This window comes from Corvus cornix, chromosome 1, assembly GCF_000738735.6.
Source record: "Corvus cornix cornix isolate S_Up_H32 chromosome 1, ASM73873v5, whole genome shotgun sequence".
NCBI classification, from domain to species: Eukaryota; Metazoa; Chordata; class Aves; order Passeriformes; family Corvidae; genus Corvus; species Corvus cornix.
In genome coordinates this window covers 55,528,595-55,548,430 of record NC_046332.1, presented here as the reverse complement: position 1 = coordinate 55,548,430, position 19,836 = coordinate 55,528,595, and the positions used below count along the sequence as shown (strand labels likewise).

Sequence of the window (19,836 nt, the reverse complement as noted above, 5' to 3'; positions counted from 1 at the left end):
CTGAACTTTCTGCTACTTCTGAAACAGAATGAAATTTCTGAAACTAAGTAAAATTAACTTTATCCTCCTAAAATAAATTCTATACCTAAAATTTTAACTGTAAATTATCACTTTTCCATGCGTAAGACCCATGACAACCTTTACAATAAATTAGAAATACTGTAACACTAGCACAACTCGTTCACAGATGCATCTATGTTATTCTTTAACTGGAGTAACTTTCCCAGGGTGAGAGACAATCTGTTAATGGCATTAATTACACTACCATCTGAAGGAGAACATACCACAGAGTGTTATTTACATGAATCATCTAGAATGTGGACAAACTTGAGAGAAGTAAGTGCACCTAGTGGGCACTAACCAATGAACTGAAGTCAATGAGGCATGATATGACTGACACAGCATTCACTGAAATTCTGTATTTTTTATTACCAGTACTCCTATATTTTGGTGTCAAGCATGCTTAACATTTTTCTTCAAAATTAGTATGGTATTACATAAGTCATAATCAAGAGATATCTGAAACACCTGGTTTTCTGTTAGAAAAACCTAATCCAGCCCCCTGAAAAAATGAATCCTGAAGGATTCTACAGGAAAACTAGAAACTGAGATGTAACAGAACAAAGGCAAAGTTCAAAACCAAAAAACATTTAAGGAGATAAAAATCTCTTTAAGAAGTCCAAGACATCACTCATAAGCATGTCACTGTCTGCACATGCACACCACACACAAGCATTGCATCACTTCAGAAAATCCTACCTGTGAAGGAATAAATAATATGCCATTTCAAATAACAAGTGAAATTACTTTGAAGTCCTACAGAAGTTCAGATACAAACTCATTATAACACTCTTTGATAAACTAAGTATGTGTTGAAAACTAACTAACAGCTTTGAAAATGGTTCCCTGCACTTTTTAAAACGAAGAGCTTTTACCTGAAAATATTTTGGGTCTTATTTCAATGTTAACACTTCCATGTCACATCACTAATAAAACAGTGATATTTGAAGGAGTTCCATGGGTTTACTACCTAAAAATATTACTAAAAATGGTAAAATACATTCACAATGAACCGTGCAAAAAAGCAATCAAATACTCACACAAAGAAGCCTGTTTGACACAAAACTAGAAATTAATCCAAATTTACTTTTACAACTCCTTGTTGGTAACCCATCACCATCCTAACTTGAACCTATCCCCCTAATTTAACATATGACACTTCTCCATTAGTAGCAATAAGCAACTGCTAATTATGTTTGCACAAGTATAAAATCATGGTTGGCTTTCTACAAGTGAATAAAAACATCAGGCCCCAGTACCACATCAGGAAGTACAGAGTATTCCATGCCTTGTCTAACAAAGTCTTCATGCTCAAAGAAGATGTTTCCCCAGAATAAGGGACAGTCTGTGCAGATTGGCGTAGACGGGTCCAAGTTCACTCTGCCTTAGTATCCAGCTTGTTGGATACACATTGCCTCCAGCCTGCGAGCTGGATCAGCACATTAGCATGCTGTCACTCTCAGCAAACATGCTGAGAAACAAGGTGTATTATCTCGGGCACAGCCGCATAAAGCTACACTTCTTTAGTTTTCAGGTACATTGGCTGAGTCTGTCCACCCCCGTCTGCACAGAGGAACCGTGAGTGTTTCATCACCGGCCCAAGATCCCTCAAAGCCCTGGTTGCTAACCCACTAAGAACCAAACACCTGATCTTCAAACAGTCTTGCAGAACGTTGACAAGAAATCAACGGCGGAGTGAGAATCCATCGAGAAGTCAAAGGCGAGGCCCTAAGTAGACCATCCATAACACACTAACCCAACATGCCCGGCTACAAGTTCTGGAAGGGATGAGAGTTAGCTGTAGCCGCTACCTGAAGGAATGGTGATGAGTCAATTTATACAAGCGAAATTAGTAGACTCTCTTGAGCACATAAAGCAGAAGCTATTTTACTGCCAGGAAGTGGGAGAAGAGCACTACTAAACTGGGAAAAAAACCCCAACAAAACCAAAAACAAACCGAAAAACCCCCACGAACAGGCAATATCCGAGTATATGGGAAGCAGACTCCAGCACGACCACGGACCGACGGGAACGGCACCCCGGGCACACGGCGGGATGGCGCCTCCGGGCGTTCACCCGCCCCTCCTCGGGGAGCCCCCGTGCGCCCCAGCCGCGCCCCGCGCTGGGCGGGAGCGCGGCCCTTCCCCGCTGCGGCGCCCCGCAGGCCGAGCACGCCCGAGGCCCGGCGGCCCCGGGCCAGGGCCGGGGGGGGGAAGGGGACGCAGGGGCCCGCCCCGCCCCTCCCTCCGCGCCCGCGGCCGCCCCGCCGCACTCACCTGCTCCTTGCGCTGCCGCGCCGCTCCCCGCCGCCTCCTCCGCCGCCGCCCGGGGCGGAGAGGGTGGGAGGGGGCGAGGGGGGGTCCGTCCTCCCGGGCCTGAGCGCGGAGCGGCGCGGGCAGGAGGGGGAGGAGCGCGCGGAGCGGCGCGCGCCCCCGCGGACCCGCCGCTCCCGCCCCGCGCGCCGGGACAGCCGCCGTGGGAGCGCCGCCGCCGCCACCGCCTCCGCGCGCCCTTCCCGGCGGCCCTCGCGCCGCCCGCGCCGCCGCCGATGATGACGACGATGACGACGGCGGTGACGTCGAAGTTGGGAGGGCGACGGCGGGAAGGGCGGAAGCGGCAGCGCCGCCATCTTGGGGGAGGGCGGGGAGGGCGCCCGGCTCCGCCTCACGGGCGTGGCAGTGTGGCTGGCGGAGGCTCTGGAGCAGCAGTTCGATGGGGAGTGGCGGAGAAAGTCGGAGGTGTTTGGCCTGGAGGGTGCTCGGAAGTGACTTTATCCCACTCTACAACCACCTGAAAGAAGGTTTAGCCAGGTGGGGGCGGTCTCGTCTCTCTGGCAACAAGTGAGAGGACGAGAAGACATAGTCTTAAGCTGCACTAGGGGAGATTCAAGTTGAACATTAGAAAGAAATTCTTCGCGGAAAGGAGGATTAAACATTGGGATGGATGGCTAGGGAGGTGGTGGAATCACCGTAGCTGCAGGTGTTTAAGGAAATATTGTACATAACATTCAGTGCCCTGGTCTAATTGACAGGGTGATGTTGGATTGTACCTTGGACTCAGTGATCTCAGAGGTCTTTTCCAACCTCAATGATTCTGTTATTCTGTGATCTTCAACTAGACTAGGTTGCTCAGAGCCCCATCCAACCTGTCCATAAATGTTTCCAGGGATGGGGCATCCACCACCTCTCTGGGCAACCTGTGCCAGTGCCACACCACCCTTATTGTAAAACAACCTTCTTTCTTAATCTAAACCTGCCCTATTTTGGTTTAAAAGCATTGTCCCTTGTCGTGTCATCTTACAAAGGTCTTACAAAGTTTTCAGGCTAGTGTTGTGCTGCAGCAAACACTTGGCTGGAGGGTGAATGGACTTGGCTGCCTGTAGTGGAGGAGCCTGTGGGCAGCTCCCACTTGGTGGTTTGGCCACTTACGTGTCCTCACCTTGCTGTGACCACCCTTCCTGTTTCACAGTGGATGCGATAAGTAGGGTTGTTTTCTTGTACCGAAGTCCTATAATGATGCAAATTACCTAAATGTGGGAATCTCTTCTATGGATGTAGTCTGCCCAGTATGCCCTGTGTCAGTCGGAGACTCATTCACCTGGAGATCCCACCATCTAATGGGACATCTGTGCTATTTTCCCCTTACACTGTGCTCTCTCTTTGTACTTGTGGTGCAGTGAGCTACCATTGTAGATATATACATATAAGTATGGCTGAAAAAAACTGATGTGTTCTCAAATACAGGGGGATGCAGTCATTCTGGGGTTTTGCCTATATAGAAAGAATTTTAATAAAGGCGCAAGCTTTTTAATTACATTTTTGTAAGTAACTAAGTGCAGTCATGCTGGAATAAATTATACTCAACATCACAAATTTTGAAGAACGTGTTGAGCTATCACTTTGACAGCAGAAAGTGCTTCTAAGCAAGTTGGCTTGATTTCTCGAGAAGGAAGCAAAAATCCATAAGTTCCTGTGTCACGAAGCTCAAAGGTGAAAGAATATTTAATGCCAAGATCGTAAGCCCAGTCGTCGGACCCTCCAGGAGCTAAATCTGTGTGAGGAAGGGAAAACAGAAAAATTGCCTGAAACCAGAACTTTTTCTGTTCAAAAGCTGTCTTCTGATGCCAGCAGGGATACACTGACATGCCTTTCATTGCAGTAAAGTCATACTTACAGATTGTTTGTGCACCAGCACCAGGTCTATAAGTTTTCCAAGTTGTCCTCTTTATAGCTTTAGCTGCTTTCTGTGCCAGACTTTCCTGAAATTAAACAAAACATTATTACCTTTAAGGCCTTGTGAAAGTAGTTAATTTGTACACAGTTAGAATTTACTTACACTGTGCTCAGGATTTCACATTAGTTAAATAATCATATTAAAGGTTCTAGAAAACTCACTGAATGTGGTAAAAGTTTTCAGCATATGCCCATGCTACAGATTGCATTTCTGCTGTAGACAGATAAAAAGTATAGATGGGACCTTACCCTCACTACTGGCAGTAAACCGTTGTCAAACCATTTGTTCTCATTTGTCTCATATTTTTTCTGTTCTGCTGCAGTATTCAAGTCACTCTTTATTTAAGTAATACTGACAAATATGGCAGGGAAGTATTTTAATTGATAGAACCCTACTATTAAGCCATGAAGAAGACTAAAATGCCCAGACTCGGTGCACCTCTTTCTGCTTTACAGGGAAAGAGTAACTGTGCCATTTTGAACTCTGCTGTTTTCAGTGAGAGTTTTTACTGTGTCGTTTGGTGGCTCAAGAATGTAAAATTCTATATATGCAGGATATATTTTCCATCCTACTATTAAGACCAATTTAAATAAATATCCCTAGCAAAAGCCTTAATAAAAGTAGCAACTGTTCACCAGAATACCTCGTTGCTTAGGTATGTGAAGGGTGTTTTCAAGTCACACATCCAGTTAATTTTAGAGTTTGTATAAACCATACAACATAATGAGGAATTTGCACATATATATCTTTTCCAGGTGTCCAGAACAGCAGGATTCTGCTCTTTTAGCAGCAGCTGCAACATATTAGGTGCTGTTGATGTATAATCAATCCGGAATAAATATTTTCATTTTTCTATAGTCTTTAGAAGCAGCTTGCTGACTTAACACACTAGACGAGCCCAGACTTTTTAAAGTTGTTAAGAACATCAAGAAAAATGTCATTTCCTAAATCTTGATTGTCACAGCGCAGTGACTCCCTCGTCACAAGACTAACCAAGCTGGGTGAGTAGTTCTGAAATAAGTGGGAAACTGCAGGAGGTGGGAAGACTTACCAGCTCCTCATGGTCTTTGCTTTTGTTCATAGTGTAAGAATATGGAAACAACACCAACTGGGAGTAGGAGTGCATGGTTATGTAGGCTTTAATGGTGTCTTTGTGGTCTCTGACAAAGCGAGCCACTGCTTTCACTTCAGGCTCAGACTCTGGGTAGGGTCCACAGTATGTCTCATGGCATTCATAGTGAGATGCTCCTGTACCTTTAACAACAAAAAAAAGTGCACAATTTTACTCCTTTATTTCTTCCCTTCTTCATCTCTGTTCATCTAATGAAAGAGCAGAGTATGGTGCTAATACACATGAAATCATGGACTCCACCATGCTATGGAAAGAACTCGCATGCTCGTAGAAATCTTTGACGAACCTACCAGGATTTCTCACCTATGATATGCCTAAAAACAATCAAGGAGAAGGTGTAGAAAAAAAGTATTCAAAGACTGGATAAAAAAGTCTTAGAGGAGAGCATGAATATGCTTCATTTAAAATCATCGCATGATTGTGAGATCACATCTTCAAATCTAGAAGTACTACAGGAAAAAGGCAATTCTACATGATTATTTAATCTTGTGGGAAAGCAAGGTCCCAATGGGAAGCCAAGGAAACAAATCAAAATTAAGGTCTAACTTGACACTGGAACAAGTTATCAAGAAGTTAAATAGGATTCACCACTCTGCTGTCTTCAGAATAAGACCAAACAACTTTCTGGAAGCAGTCAGGATCTTTAGTGTTTAAGGGAAAAAATGCAAAAACAGCTGTGGATGGTTTAGCAATGGTCTAGAATGACTGAAAGCCATATAGGACTTTAGTGTCAGCGCTGAGTGAAGTCAGATCTGATCTATAGGGTAACATTTTAAGGCAGCTATTCTGCAGACTGAAAAAACTTGTCAAGTACTAAAGTGCCTGCAGTAATTAAATATGATATAGTCTTCATATGAAACACTAAGGGCCAAAAAATCTTGTTCAGCTAGGCATTACAGAAGGATGACTGAGATGATCAATTTGTACACCACAGTGGAGCATCTACTCAGCTGGATAGTGCAATAGGCCTTGGGTGACATGGCAAGGGCCATCTCTTCCCTCTTTCCTCCTTCCCACCAACAGCCTCCCCCAGGTGTGTCATGGGGTGGTGCAAGGGGCTCTGTTGCACTGGGAAAACGTTATTGGTGTATCATCTGGGGAGGAAAAATCCTGAGTCCCAAAAAGAATTATCTAAAGCTGGGAAAGTTTTCACTGGCTCATAACAGATACTCAGCTGCATTTGTCTTTGTATTAACTTTGAGGAATGGTAGATGAAAATGTTTTCAAAATAAAGAATTTTAAAGGCCAAAATTGAGGCGGGGGTACAGTAGGAAGAAAATTATGTCCTACCACACCAGTGTGCATCAAAATTCCTGTTCATGTCAGTACCAATGCACTTGCTGTTACCGTGCGCGGAGCGGCTTTTCCTCCACAGACGATTCTATGGAAAGAGACACACAAGCCTTGTTCAGAGAAAAATGCTGAAAAAGTCCACAACTAACCTCACTGGTTAGTTAAATGTGACTTCTCACTTGTGCCTCTACAGTCATGTGCTAGTGAAGACCAAGGAAGATTCTAAAACCACAATCTTCTTGCCATCAAGGCTGGATGATAAAATGAAGTGTTGGGTAGGATAAGAAGTGATCACATCTGATTTCAGTGGAATTTGGGCTGTGGAAGGAGGGCAGAAGACATACAGTTTGGCCTGGTATGTGAGTTTAGGGGCCCAAATCCAACTTTCTGTGGGCAAAGATGCGGAAATTCCAAGGACAGAATAAGAGTTTGGGCTGTGCAGTTCCAGGATGAAGACGATGCTCTAACCATGCACAGTGATAGTTCCCAGAAGTAGCAAATCAGTACATTGCACAACCTGTCAAAAAAGGTCTACATACAGATGGGTGGCTCCATGTGTACTCATAGCCATCCACGTTTATCACAGGCATGATGTAGAAATCAAAGTGCTCCAGAAGGGTTGTCATGGTCTGATCTCTCTCACGCACATGGATTGCCTATAAAGCACAGGGGAGGAGACTTACTAAAAGCATTTGTAATTGTTATTTTCTTACCTTCCTACAAAGGTACCTGGTGGCATGTGTAAAATAATTGTGAAATTTTCAGAGCAGTCTACCTGATAAGTCTGATGAGTCTGATGAGGCTGATAAGGCATGGAAATTGCCAAATAACAAAGTAGCTCTCTGCTTAGGAGTGCCAAAGGGAGAAATTGATATGGTCAGTCAGATACACTGCAGTCCTTTAGTGTTAGTGGGTGGTCATAAGATAGAACTGAAGCCTATCAATAGGAAGGTTTGAGCTTTTGCTCCTTTTATAAGTAATAGGAACCCTCCTTCCTGCCCAAAATACAGCAAGCCCCAAAATAACAAGTAATATTTCAAATGGCTGCCTTACATAACATTATTTATTCTGATTGCATTGCGAGTTTAATGCAACTGTATGACAAGAGTCAGTAAGATCTACATTGCTAATTTTGCCTCACAGCTTATTTTGAAGGCTTTAGTGATACGTAACCTCGTTGTTGGTCCAGGACAAAGAAATAAATTTTAATCTAGATAAGTGGGTTTGTTACTATTAGAATAGACTTAAGTCCTTAATCATCTTTTTTTTTCTTTATGCCTTACTTAAATCACCTTCTTTCATTTTAAATCCTTCCTGGTTTTCCTCAGGCAATGGACCTCCTTTGACTAAATGAGAAATGTCAATCTTTCTTAACGATAAAATTTAATTATAAAAAGTGGACCCATTATAAAGAATGCCTAGGATTTGCTAGGGAGAGCTGATGATTTTAGTGCATGTGTGCAGATGTGTATTGATGTCAGATTTTAAAATGTTATTTCATGAAGTGATATAGATACAAAATTTGAATTTAAACCATGTAAATTAGATCAAAGGGATGGAGAACCTAAATGTTCAGCTTGTTACTTGTGCAAAATGCTGCAGGGACATGTCACTGGAAAAATGACAGCACAGCTAGTAATTGTTTGGAGCAGCATGAAAAGGGCAAATGCATTTCTTTCCAGTGGAATCTTGAAAGCTGGGATTATCAGTGGGTCACAAGGTACCTTTGGCTGTATCTGTCCTTAACTCCTGCAATATCCTTTCAAATTTTTTAGGCATTGAGCTTTTATAGTTGTGACTGATGACAGAAATAAATTAATTTATTAATTTTTAAATTATTATTATCAACGTCATCATTATTTAGTTCCATCATGCCCAAATCATAATTCATGTTTCAAGGACTTGTCTATGTTATTTCTCTTACTACAGTACTGGTGACTGTGAAGTCTCAGTGTCATCTAGTTTATTTTTACTGTGAACTTTGCTTTTGTGAAAAAGTAATAATAAATAATATCTCAGAACATTAACTGAGCAAGATGGGCAACCCTGTCTGGGCCAGAAAGCCCTTAGAAGCCTTTTCCTGGTCCATACCAGGGACAGGGCCAGCAGCTCTGCATAAGGAGTTGAGCAGAGATGCCTTAAGTTCAAAAAGACCAAGGCATTGTGTTTTAAAATCCAGGTACAAACTGTGGATGTTGTATCTTTGGGTGCACCTTGTTCACTCTCCTGAACAGTGTAGATATTAAAGATACTAAAAATAGATGTGACTGTTTGTCTGCAGCCACATGTCAAGGCTGGTTAATCTAAGCCCATCCCATCAGTGATTAATCAAAAGGCTCATCCCATCAGTGATTTTCTAGTTTCCAGGAACTGGTACTATGGCTGGATCTTCTTGGTCGTGTTCTGGAGGTCTGACATGAGGGTGTCACTAGCAGGCATAGTACCTTCAGAAGAAGGGGGCTTATGTGGCTTTATTCTCTGCAGATCCCGAAAAAAAGCAGGAGCACAAATGAAAAACATGGAGTCAGTAGGAGCAGTAGCAACAGACACAGGAGTAGGTGATGCATCACAGCAAGTGGATTGCTGGTGTGGCGCAATGCCATGTCTGGAGCAGGCAAGTGTGGGATACCAATTGCTCTAGGAAGGCATGTAGGGAAGAGCCAAGGGTTGTAGGACAGCTTGAGCTCACCCTGTGTGTGTTCTGATCTGCTCCAGGCAGTGCCAGATGCAGTAATATGGACACAAGTCACCATGTGCTGCGTGACTCAGAGCCAAGACCACTCCTGGAATCCACGTGGCAGTACGGACGTGGCCCTAGTAGATCACCAAACACGTGCTTTTTCTGGCATGCCCTCTCTATCCCTGACCATTCATAATGATAAATGTCTCTGTTGAATTTCCTGCACATACTTTGAAATTTCTTTCATACTTGATAATACATTTGAGCTCCTTTGCATTCACTCCTTATGACTTTCTGTTTCTCTTCTACACACTCTCCCTATCTACTGACACACACACACACACACTGCTATGCTTGCAGTGTAGACACAAATATCATGTATTGGTGTTGTGGGAGTAAATGGATTAAGGCTTTATGGATCCTAGAACACAACTGGACGAAGGTAAATGGCATCAAGATTTTTTGCTTTGCTTTGAAAACAGTAATCAGATGTGATTATGTACTCACATGCCCTATGAACCACAGGCAAAAAGCAGGAGAAATCCATTCTCTAGCGTGGATACCACAGTCAATCCATATGGCATTTTTTGATTTTTCCTTGCTTTTAGAAATCTGACAAAAGAGAAATTGCATTCAAATGTCACCATTGTAAAGGGTACAACATAAAAGTGGAAGTATAAAGGTAACCAAGATGGAAGAAGCACCATCTGTCTTGTAGGTAGAGATCAGACTGATTCTGGGCCAGGATTGGTTGTTTGCATACAGTCAGAGAGCCACATTCAGGCTGCTTGCAAAGTCCTAACAAAGACACCAAGACAACAGCAAGACCTGAGGTCAAGTGAGCCTGTCCTCAGCTATGCAGGGCAACAAACTAGATTGGCTTAATCTTCAACAGAGATGGGTATCCACTGTGCCAGTATTGCATGCCTTTGGATAATGGCCTAGATGTGATAACTTCCTTGTGACCCGAAAAGTGAACGTAATCTGGTCAAATTTGTTTGCAATGGTAATGCATCATACTAGAATGACTTAGGAAACTTCTAAAAACCACAAAAAATAGGAATGTAGGTATAGATTTAAGGAAGTGTCCTGAGCAAAACCCATCATTTGCTTACTTGGAAAGTTTTTACAGTAAGTCACAGCTGTACCTTCAGAACATAAAGTGGTCGCTTTTCATAGGATGATCCAATATATATTTTCTGTAGGAGATCAGAGTGGACTTTCACTACTTGCTCCATCCAATGATATATCTGCAAGGGTGAAGTTAGTAGGTAGATCTTCTCTCTATTGTTTTTCTTAATCCCTGAAAGTGGTCTACACTTAAATTCATTCTACCTCCCAAAATCTTTACCTGATGGGTAAGAAAAACTAATAATTCAACCCACTTACTACTTGCCTGACTCTAATTTCTCCTAAAACAAACAGTAAGATACAGTCACAACACAGTCCAAGTGTAGCCCTAAAATTCCTCTTCAGTTCTATTTGTTTAAATTATTGATTTCACATTTCAAATATCTACATGTTTGTTTTGAAACTTCATTTTGCTTCTGTGTTGACTGCCTTTGAATGACAGTTTGAAGCAATACATGTATGAGAGATTTTGTCTGCTGCTTCTTTCTCTCTCTATGGAAGCATTACAATAAATAGAACTCAATTGTTGAGCAATACAGTGGTAATTATTACCCATTGATAACTTCTCTCCTTTTATCTCCATTCCCAACCGTGAGACAAATTTCACTCTTTGCATCTACAGATGTTTACAACAAAAACAGCTTACTTCTTTCATTGAATGGTAGTTTTCATAGTATGAAGAAGATCCGCGAGCATTGACTGTGTCATTGACAATCTGTTTTTCAATAATTCCTTGAACATCTTCTATCAAGACTCTGAATAATAAAGGAAGAGCACAACCTCCTGTTAAATAAATGACAAACAACTTTACAGAATCATTCATGACAACAGATTAAAAAATACATACTTGTGTTGGATGGTCAGTTGCCTTAACTGAGCTTTTATGCTATTTATGTTGGATGCCCTGACATAGAAATGGACTTCTCTGTCCTTCTTGATGTTTTCAACCACAACAGGTTGCCAGAGAATGACCTACAAAGTTTCAAAAAACATTTTAATTTTTTTTTTACTGAGGACAGAAAAAATATTCTTACTAACATTTAATAAGCATTTTGAAAATAATCAAAGCATATGTTTCCAATTTAAGAGGCCACTCGTAACAAGCAGTTTAATGTTCCTTGTGATGTGTAGCATTCAGCTACTTCTGGAAATGAAATGTGTGTATTTAAGAAATGTTTATAATGACTTCTGCACATAAATTCATAAATCAAGAACAAAGGCAAGAACATAACCTTTTCTGAGATAGTATTTCTAGTATAATAGATATATTTAGCTGGTTATTATGTTACATGCTTTCAAGTCTGCTGAGAGTTATATTCCCTGAGGGCATTTGGAGAATTAATGAAGATCAGACCAGTTTTTGTAGTTGTTGTATTCTCTGATTACTTTGATCAGGGAGGAAATAAGTGCCGGAAGGGGTTTGAATATAAGTCAAGTTGAAGAAGCAATACAGAAATTAGAAATTGGAGAAAAATAAGAAAATGCGATTCTTCTTGGTAAAATTAAATATTTTACAGTAATAAAATCAGAAGCCAACATATTCAATAAAAGACTGAAACTTCAGAACCAATAGTACAAAAAGATCTAGGGGTGACAGTTAGCAGTAAATTGGGCATAAATTTAGGGTGTGAAAAAAGTCAACGTAATTCTTGGATGCATTTTTAGGGTATCATACAGCATGAAGTCACCAGACAATAGGGCTTATTTTTTTCCTTTATGGTGCAGTTGCATGAGGAATATTGTTTGAGCAATAAATGGTAACCATTAAAATTTGCTGGGAGGTACTGTTTGTGTCTTCCCTTCCCCCTCCTTTTTCCCTTCCCCTTTCCATTCCCATTCTGTTGTCTTCTTATAGCTTGCCCAATTTATAGTCATGGAAACAAATTATCTGGTTTATAACCCATGAAAAATATTTGGTTTGCATATTCCCATAAATGACTTGGAAGAAACCACCACAAGCCCTCTCTGCACTGAATGTGCTGGAGTTCTTCTTCCTGACTTCTTGGGATCCTCTGTACAAGAAAGTGAATAACTACAGTAGTAAAAAAAAAAAAAAAAAAATGGAGGAGCATAGGTTTATATTGGTACAGAAAAAGAAATGGATTTGTGAGTTAACTTGTGAAGGTGGAAAAGAGCAAGGAAAGTTACCAAAATGTTTCTAAGAAGTTAAGGGAATGATTAGAAGATGCTAGTAGGGACAGCAGAAGGATTTTGGGGTGGGCATAAAATGAATAGGAGCCAAGAAAGACAGAGAAAGACTGGGCATAGACACCTTTAAAATCTTTCAGTTATATGAAACATATCCTCAATCATCCTGTAAATTATGTTGATTGAGGGAATGGCTACACTTTTGTTGCAGTGTTGACTTCAAACTGTGAGGGTGTGATTGGGCAAGTGTCTCAATTTAATTAAAAACCCTTTAATCTAATGAAACACAGAAGTAATAATAATACATCTTCTAGATGCTACTTTTAGAAAAATACCACAAAAATCCTGCTCTGATCTTCAAAGGTGTGCAAGCTGTATAGGTCAAGATCACACTGGTCAAAAGTGCTGAGGTTCCCTAGCAAATATATTTCTACTTACTGTGTGTTGGTGGTTTGCCAGTTTTGCAGTGCCTTAATACACAAAACCAATTGCAGAAATGTGAGCTCTGATATAATTAATCACTGAAACATTATGGAGGGGTCTCGTCATGTAAATCAGAAGGTATTAGAGAAATGAAAACCAAGTGTTTCCTGAGCTCATGTATTAGAACAAATGAATGGAAATGGGCTGGATCTTTCTTGGGAGGGAGAAGCAGTGTTAGGGAACTTGGGGGGAAAATTTGGCCTAGAGTTTGGGGAGACAGAATAATCTGTTTACCTCAGTGGTGTTCAGTAAATCCTGAAGAGCTTCAACTTGTTCATCGGTTTGTGGGAGAGCCCATAGAACTTCATCCCTGAAAAACAAGGGTATTTAGGTAAAGCACAGGTACTTGGAACAGCTCCAGTTCATGCAAAAGTGAAGAAGCAGGCTTGACCTATCTCATCTTCCCTGACTTGGCTGCCATGAACTCAAAGACGATCCAATAGTGAAGATGCTGAATCCAGTTCCAGCCTCTGCATCTGCCAATCAGTAAAATCCATGAAAGAGGTGGTGCAGGGATTTGGCAGCCAATATTTACTGCAGGACATTGAGATCACTCCTGGGAGCTGGCACCTGCACCACAGCCACCAGCTCCAGCTAATCCACAGTGCAGCAGCACCAGTTGAAAACTAGCCTAGAACAGGAAGACGTCTCTCCTGCTGTCCCCTGAGTTTCTCAGTCTCAGTCACCATTCAGCAGAGACATCAGCCCTCCCAGTCTGCCAAAAGCCCTCCCAGGTTGGCAAAAGCCAAACATGATGTTTTGTAGATGTGCATTCCTACTTCAGTCAAGTTTTTCTGGTCTCCTCATTTGTGTCCTTCTGCCAGCTATTGTTTCAGATGGTCTTCACCACTGTCCTCCCCATCTTTGCCCAGTAACTTGTATTCCCTTTCTGTTCGAAAACCATGGTCCAGACATGCTGTACATGACATGGTGCTTCCCAGCAACTCCATGCCTGACCCCACTGTGGGTGACAGAAGGGAAATTCACTTTCTGGAAAGAAAAATGTAGCACTCTGCATTGAGCCCTGATCATCAGTGTCCTGCAAGTCATGTAGTTAAAAATTGCATTAGATAGAAAATTAAAATAACTTGTGCGTGTAGAAGAAGGAGACTCCGGGGAATGTCAGACCCGTATTTCCATTTCCTGGGCGGGGGTGTCTCTCAGCCATCTAATCATGTGGAACTGGTGGCACTGTAAAAACCAGGCACAAAGTCAGTCCCTGCCAGCCATGTCTGCAAAGACTGTCCTGAAAAGAAAACAGGCAGGGCTCTCAAAACTAGGGTTTTCAAGCAGCCTAACATGATTGTCACAGCTTGTTGCTGTGACTGATTTCAAGCAGAAACCTGACAACATCTGGCAACCAGGTGATTCATCTTTACTTTTAGCCAGGCTCCAAGCAATCACTGTTGTTTTTCATGCAGAACCAACAGCATGCCATCCCTATTTTTCCCACCACCCTCATTTGACAGAATATCAAAAAACAATCAGGGCTAGGCAAGGTTGGCAGTTTGCCTATTTCTTTAGGTAGGTGCACCCCGAGGTGTGTGTTTGAGGCTGCTTTGTAAATGAATTTGTCTTCTCATAGCTGAGGGAGTCTTTTTACACAGAAGCCAAGAAAAGGCCTGCTGCATCTGATTTAATTGCATGATTCCCACAGCCTGAGAGCACCATAATGAGGAAGCTGATGTGTATTTGTACCCCACCATTTGTCGCACAAATATTTCATCCGAGTGGGGTAAGTACTGAGCAAGTGTTAGATTCCTCTCTAGCTCTTGTGATAGGACCTGAATACACTGAATAAGCTGATCAAAATTCTGCCCCTGCACTTCTGTGTGGTGAGTATTAATAGCCAAAACTGTAGTTGTTGCCCTTCTCAGTTGCTTTGCTTTGATTTGGCGTTATATCCTCTTTCATCTGTCTTCTGCCCTACTCTTTGTAGGAAACACCCGGACAAAAGCTTCAATTATTACCCTTATACCAAGCTCAGAAACAACGCTCTACTCCCAGCTTTCTTGCCCTGCCTGCTGACTCTGTACAGCTGGACAAGGTCATGTTAAACACACCCTTTTCCTTCTGTTCTCACACCCTCCTTCCCTGATTGCTCTTTGAGTTTGTTCTTGAAAAGATCCTTCTCATTCCCTTCCTCCAAATTTCTGCCAGAGTCTTACTGGGCTCTGTCACTGTTTCCCATCTCTTTTTCCTTTCCCTTTTACTTCTTGGTAAATAGAAGTCCAGCTGCCATCCCCACACTACAATACTCAGGTCTTACCCTGTAGGGGAGTAAGATACATTTCAGTTTATTTTAGATTGGTTTGATATCTTCGTCTGAGCTAGGCACTTTCATAATAAAGAAACAGGCACTTTAGGGGTCTGGTTAACCTGAGCTAATTTAAATGTGTGTGCTAACCTGGAATGAATTGCCTTCTAAATACACATATTTTTCCCCACTATCTGTACAGAAAGGTGAAGGGGACTTGTTCCCATGCAGAGCTGTGTAAAAATTCTGTATAGTCAGATGAATCTCATTATTTTAGCCATTTTCATAACTGGGCTGGGAGGGTTGGGCTCCTGCTTTCCAGTGGGAAACGCCATATTCTTATTGGAGAGTCAGATACTCCGTGTTCTATTTAAACATGAAATAAATAAACCTTCAAGTAGCACAGAACAATATTGTTTCACTGAATTCACCTAAGACCATGCTTGTTTCCCCCTACTTGAGCCCTCCCACCTCCATAGCAACCCACAATAAAATATGATTGCAACACAAAGGGAGAGGAAATACCCTTTTTTTAAGGCATGAACTCAATGGTGTTCACCTCTCATAAGTCTGCAGAGTGGTGCAAAATCACAGAAGAGCTATGAGAAATAATTCACATTTTATTTGTGTAGGTATTTTAGTTCTGGGAGCAGGTTGTAGTTAATCCTAGGTTGCTCAGCCTTGCTTAAAATCACTACATGAGGAACTTACCCTTTTAGTTCTACTTATTAAAGTATTTCAGGTTTTTAAATGAGTTGTAGATGCAGAAAATAAAAGCACTTTGCCTGTCTTCATCTCTGACATATGTTCTCATATTTTAAGAAAGCATTTGGTTTCAGGGCATTTCTGAAGTTTATCGATAGGTAACAATAAAGCTGCTTCTGAAACATTGTGCAAATACCAAATGGTTATTCAAAAATGATTTATGCCTGGAAAACCATCATAAAATCTGCTTTGGAAGGAAAACAGATTGTTAGCACTTTCTGAAATGGTTTCTCTTTCTACCTCAAGAAGTAATTCATTTAAGATCTTGTTTTAAGGCAAATGAAGCAAATTATTTCTTCCCATTAAGTTTCAAAATGCCCTTTATTGGCATTCAAAAGTACTGAATGAACAGAATTGATTTGCACTTAGACCAAAAAGAGTAGTCTTAATATGATTAAAAATGTAGGATTTATGGATGCAAAGAAGACTTAAAATAATTTCATTTTCCCCACCATCTTTATGTTAAATTGAACCACGTATCCAATTACAAGGGCAATAAATATACGTCAGCCTTTGACAAATGTTTTCTCATGCAACTCAGAATTATTTTGCATCAATACTTTCCCTGTCCCACGCACCACACGCTAAAAGCCCAGTAGCATCAGTAGATATTTACCTTGGAATAGTGAAGACATGCTTCTCTTGAACCAAGATAAAAAGGGTAAAAAAGAGCAGGTAAAACTTCATCTTCGTGGCATCCACAACAAAACCAAATGTAATAGGAAAGCCAAGGGTGCAGGACCCTCATTATTGATTTTTAAAATGTTATTTAAAGAGTAGTTAAAATTTAATACTGCCTCTCACTTCAACCCCAAGCTCCTGGTGGCTAAGTCAATATGACAGAGCTCCCTGGGGAGGTGCTGCTCATATTGATATCGTCCATGTACGAGACAATAAAATACATTTTGGACATTTTCATATTGACAAATCACTTTGTCATCTCAGCCTTTGTGTTATTCTACTGCCGCTACAAACCACAGACAAAAGAAAGAACACCAAGCACAAAGCTTTTGTGATCCTCTAATATTTGTGGAGGTCCAGCAGTGTGATGTACATCCAGCTCTCTTATAAGACATCACAGCCAAGCATGAATCTGGTTCAGAGCAGTGGGAATGAGGTTAAGTCCAAACAGAAAAATTCTGAGCAGGAAAGCTTCTTTTCCTGGCATTTGCTAGCAGAGAAAACAAGGAGCAAGTGAGACATATGTTTTTTTGGTGTTTTGACATCCATGCATTTTCCTTATGTCATACTGGGTTAGCTTTTCAAGAAAAGGTGCATGCGATTCTTCATCTCATTATTATGAATTTTTGCCTGCCTCCAAGATTTGCTTCCCATATCTCTATCCACAGTTATCCATATGGGCCATGCTGAAAAGCTGTGTGAATTTGGCATGTCCAGAATAGATGATCTCCATCTATGTTCTGTGCTTGAACAGCAAATCAAAACTTGACTAAGACACAGCTTATTATCCTGGTTTAAGTCCTCTTCTAGAGGGAATTCATTCCGGAAGAGGACTGAGCAGTGAATCAATACATATGTAATGGAGACATCAGGGAGCCAAGACCTGGGTGTGAATGGGGGAACTAAATTATTTGATGCTCTACATGTTACTAGGTTTTTCACCCCTGAGTGAAAAATGCCTGGGAATGAGCCCTGGAGCTAAGGTTAAGTAATGCAGACTAGATTGCATCCATGAACATCCCCTAGAACAGCTCTGGAGATGTCTGCATCAGAGCCAATTCTCCAGCTAAGCAGGCAGTCAGGCCTTTGGAAGTCAAACACAGCCCTGGGGTTTTTTTTGTTTTAATTGTTTCAGAAGGGGAGCCCTGTCTTAAGAAGCCAGACAGCTGAGTTTTAGATGACTGAAGTCAGCAGAGGTGAATCTTGCTCCCCAATGAGTATGCTGGGGTTAACGTCTCTGTGAAAATACACCAACACTGGAAGTCCCCAAAGTGGAGTTGAGCACAAACCGCACACCAAAAGGAAAGGCAAGGAAAGGCTCATGGGAAGTGAAACCACTGATGCCTTACCTAGATTTTGTAGTTCTTATTTTATCTTTTCTGGATGTTCAAACAAATAAGAAGTTCTGGTAAGGTACAGAGGCCATTCCCAGCAAGGGCAGTGGGTTGATTTTTAAACCAGTGTTCAGATGATCTTTCCTCACACAGGCAAAAGGAAGTTGTCAAATAAAGATAAAATACAGGAGACAAAACTTGCTCATCCAGACACTCTTTCGTCTGGAAATGTTCCATGCACAGATATGAAGGAAGATTTGATCTACTGAGCTAGATTTAACAGAAGAGATTGAAAAGCCAATGGATTTGGGTTGTTCTTATTGGAGGATAGAATCATATTTCTACATGTCTTAGAGTGTTAATTACGTCGGAAAAGAGAATACTTTCTGCTGTCTACCCAAGAAGAACGTTTTAGACAAACATTAATTGTAAGAGATTTTTGAGTGTAGGTTGCTTTTCCAGTAGATTCTCTGGTTTATTGCAAAGAGACAGTTCACACAGTGTTTGAAAGCTACTGATTTCCTACTTGCTTTTTGGTTTCTGGAATGCATAGGAAATATTTCATACAAAAAAAAAAAAAAAAAAGGTTGTTTGAGGAAACTCTACCTGCAGCAGTAAATCTTTTAATAGCCTTCAAGGACTTCTGAGAACCTGGGAAGTATTTCCCAGATTATCTGGGAAGAAAAATGCAGTCTTAAAAAACTCTGTGAAGGGCAACTTTTAAAACAATTGAGTTAATAAAAACACCTCATTTTGAGAATTTTAACTGTCGCTTGATTTTTTCCAAGGCATTTTAATTATTTTATTGAAAATTAATTTGCATTTATAAACTCTGTTTTTAAAACCTGGAGGAAATAACATTGAATTTAGAAACTGTTGCAAGGTGAGGTTTTAGTTGAATTTGAGGAGATTTGAAATCCTCCTTTCTTGAACAAATTCATTTTTCTCTGATTGAGAAATTCATCAAAACTGATCATTTCCAGCAACCCTTTTAGCTTCTGCTGAGTCTTCCCTGGTGAAGAGCTGCTTGATCAAAAGTTCTGTCGAAGTTCAAAGATTTTGCTGCTCCTGGATTAATTATTCCTTCTCCACTGGGTAGTCCATGGGCTATGATGACCTGATGCTTGCAAGTGTTGCCATAGCAAATATGACCAGAAGCCTTGTACTAAGAGGGGGACAATTTCAGTTGTGTAGGTTTGTGTTAACTTTTAGGGTAGCTTTGGGAAATGCACACGCTGTCATTTAAGGAGGAATGAGCAGGTCTTAGTTTTCAGAGAAGATAATTAATGAAGTATTCTCTTGACTTCTTTGTTGAAAAATATGCATCTGGGAATTAGGACTGGCAACATATATAGCCTGCTGATGCCATTATTATATTGCTTGAAAAAATATAATTACACTTTAAAGGCAGTTCTAAAGAGAAGTCTTCACTCTTTTGGCCGAATGCTGTTTCTCCTCTCCCTCTGCACCTTCCCACGTAGTAACACCAGTGTCCCCTGGATGGAGACTGGGTGTTGTACCTCAGCCAGACCAGGCTCTGGCACATCTTTGTGTGGTGATTTAAGATGTCAGTGCCCAAAACAGTGGCAGCAGAAGAGGCCAGCACCCGTGTGTCCCTGCTAAGTCAGGGTATCTGTCA

The 19,836-nt window shown here is 41.3% G+C and overlaps 2 protein-coding genes across 6 annotated transcripts in view; both read right to left on the bottom strand.

Moving 5' to 3' along the window:
- ZC3H13 (zinc finger CCCH-type containing 13) overlaps positions 1–2,452 on the bottom strand; it is a 46,505-nt gene extending 44,053 nt beyond the window's left edge. For 2 of the 3 annotated variants that reach the window (XM_039567744.1, XM_039567747.1), the window contains exon 1: positions 2,337–2,452. The gene's annotated coding sequence lies outside the window, so the exon portion shown is untranslated. The remainder of the gene's footprint in view (positions 1–2,336) is intronic. The other variant, XM_039567751.1, reaches the window with a different exon arrangement.
- A 1,372-nt stretch (positions 2,453–3,824) lies between these two features.
- CPB2 (carboxypeptidase B2) lies at positions 3,825–16,904 on the bottom strand. Of its 3 annotated transcripts, XM_019286304.2 has the most exons (12): positions 16,799–16,880; positions 14,249–14,351; positions 13,395–13,470; positions 11,377–11,501; positions 11,176–11,284; positions 10,547–10,648; positions 9,906–10,010; positions 7,258–7,374; positions 6,716–6,806; positions 5,345–5,547; positions 4,234–4,318; positions 3,845–4,110 (listed from the first exon to the last, which is right to left on the bottom strand). In XM_019286304.2, the coding sequence occupies exons 2-12, from the start codon at positions 14,326–14,328 to the stop codon at positions 3,926–3,928; spliced, it is 1,278 nt and encodes a 425-aa protein (XP_019141849.1). In that variant the 5' UTR covers positions 14,329–14,351; positions 16,799–16,880; the 3' UTR covers positions 3,845–3,925. The 3 variants fall into 3 exon arrangements, with proteins under 3 accessions (XP_019141850.1, XP_019141849.1, XP_010398754.1); XM_019286305.2 differs by lacking the exon at positions 10,547–10,648 and having other exon boundaries at positions 3,825–4,110; XM_010400452.3 differs by lacking the exon at positions 14,249–14,351 and having other exon boundaries at positions 16,799–16,904.
- Between the last annotated feature and the right edge of the window lie 2,932 nt (positions 16,905–19,836).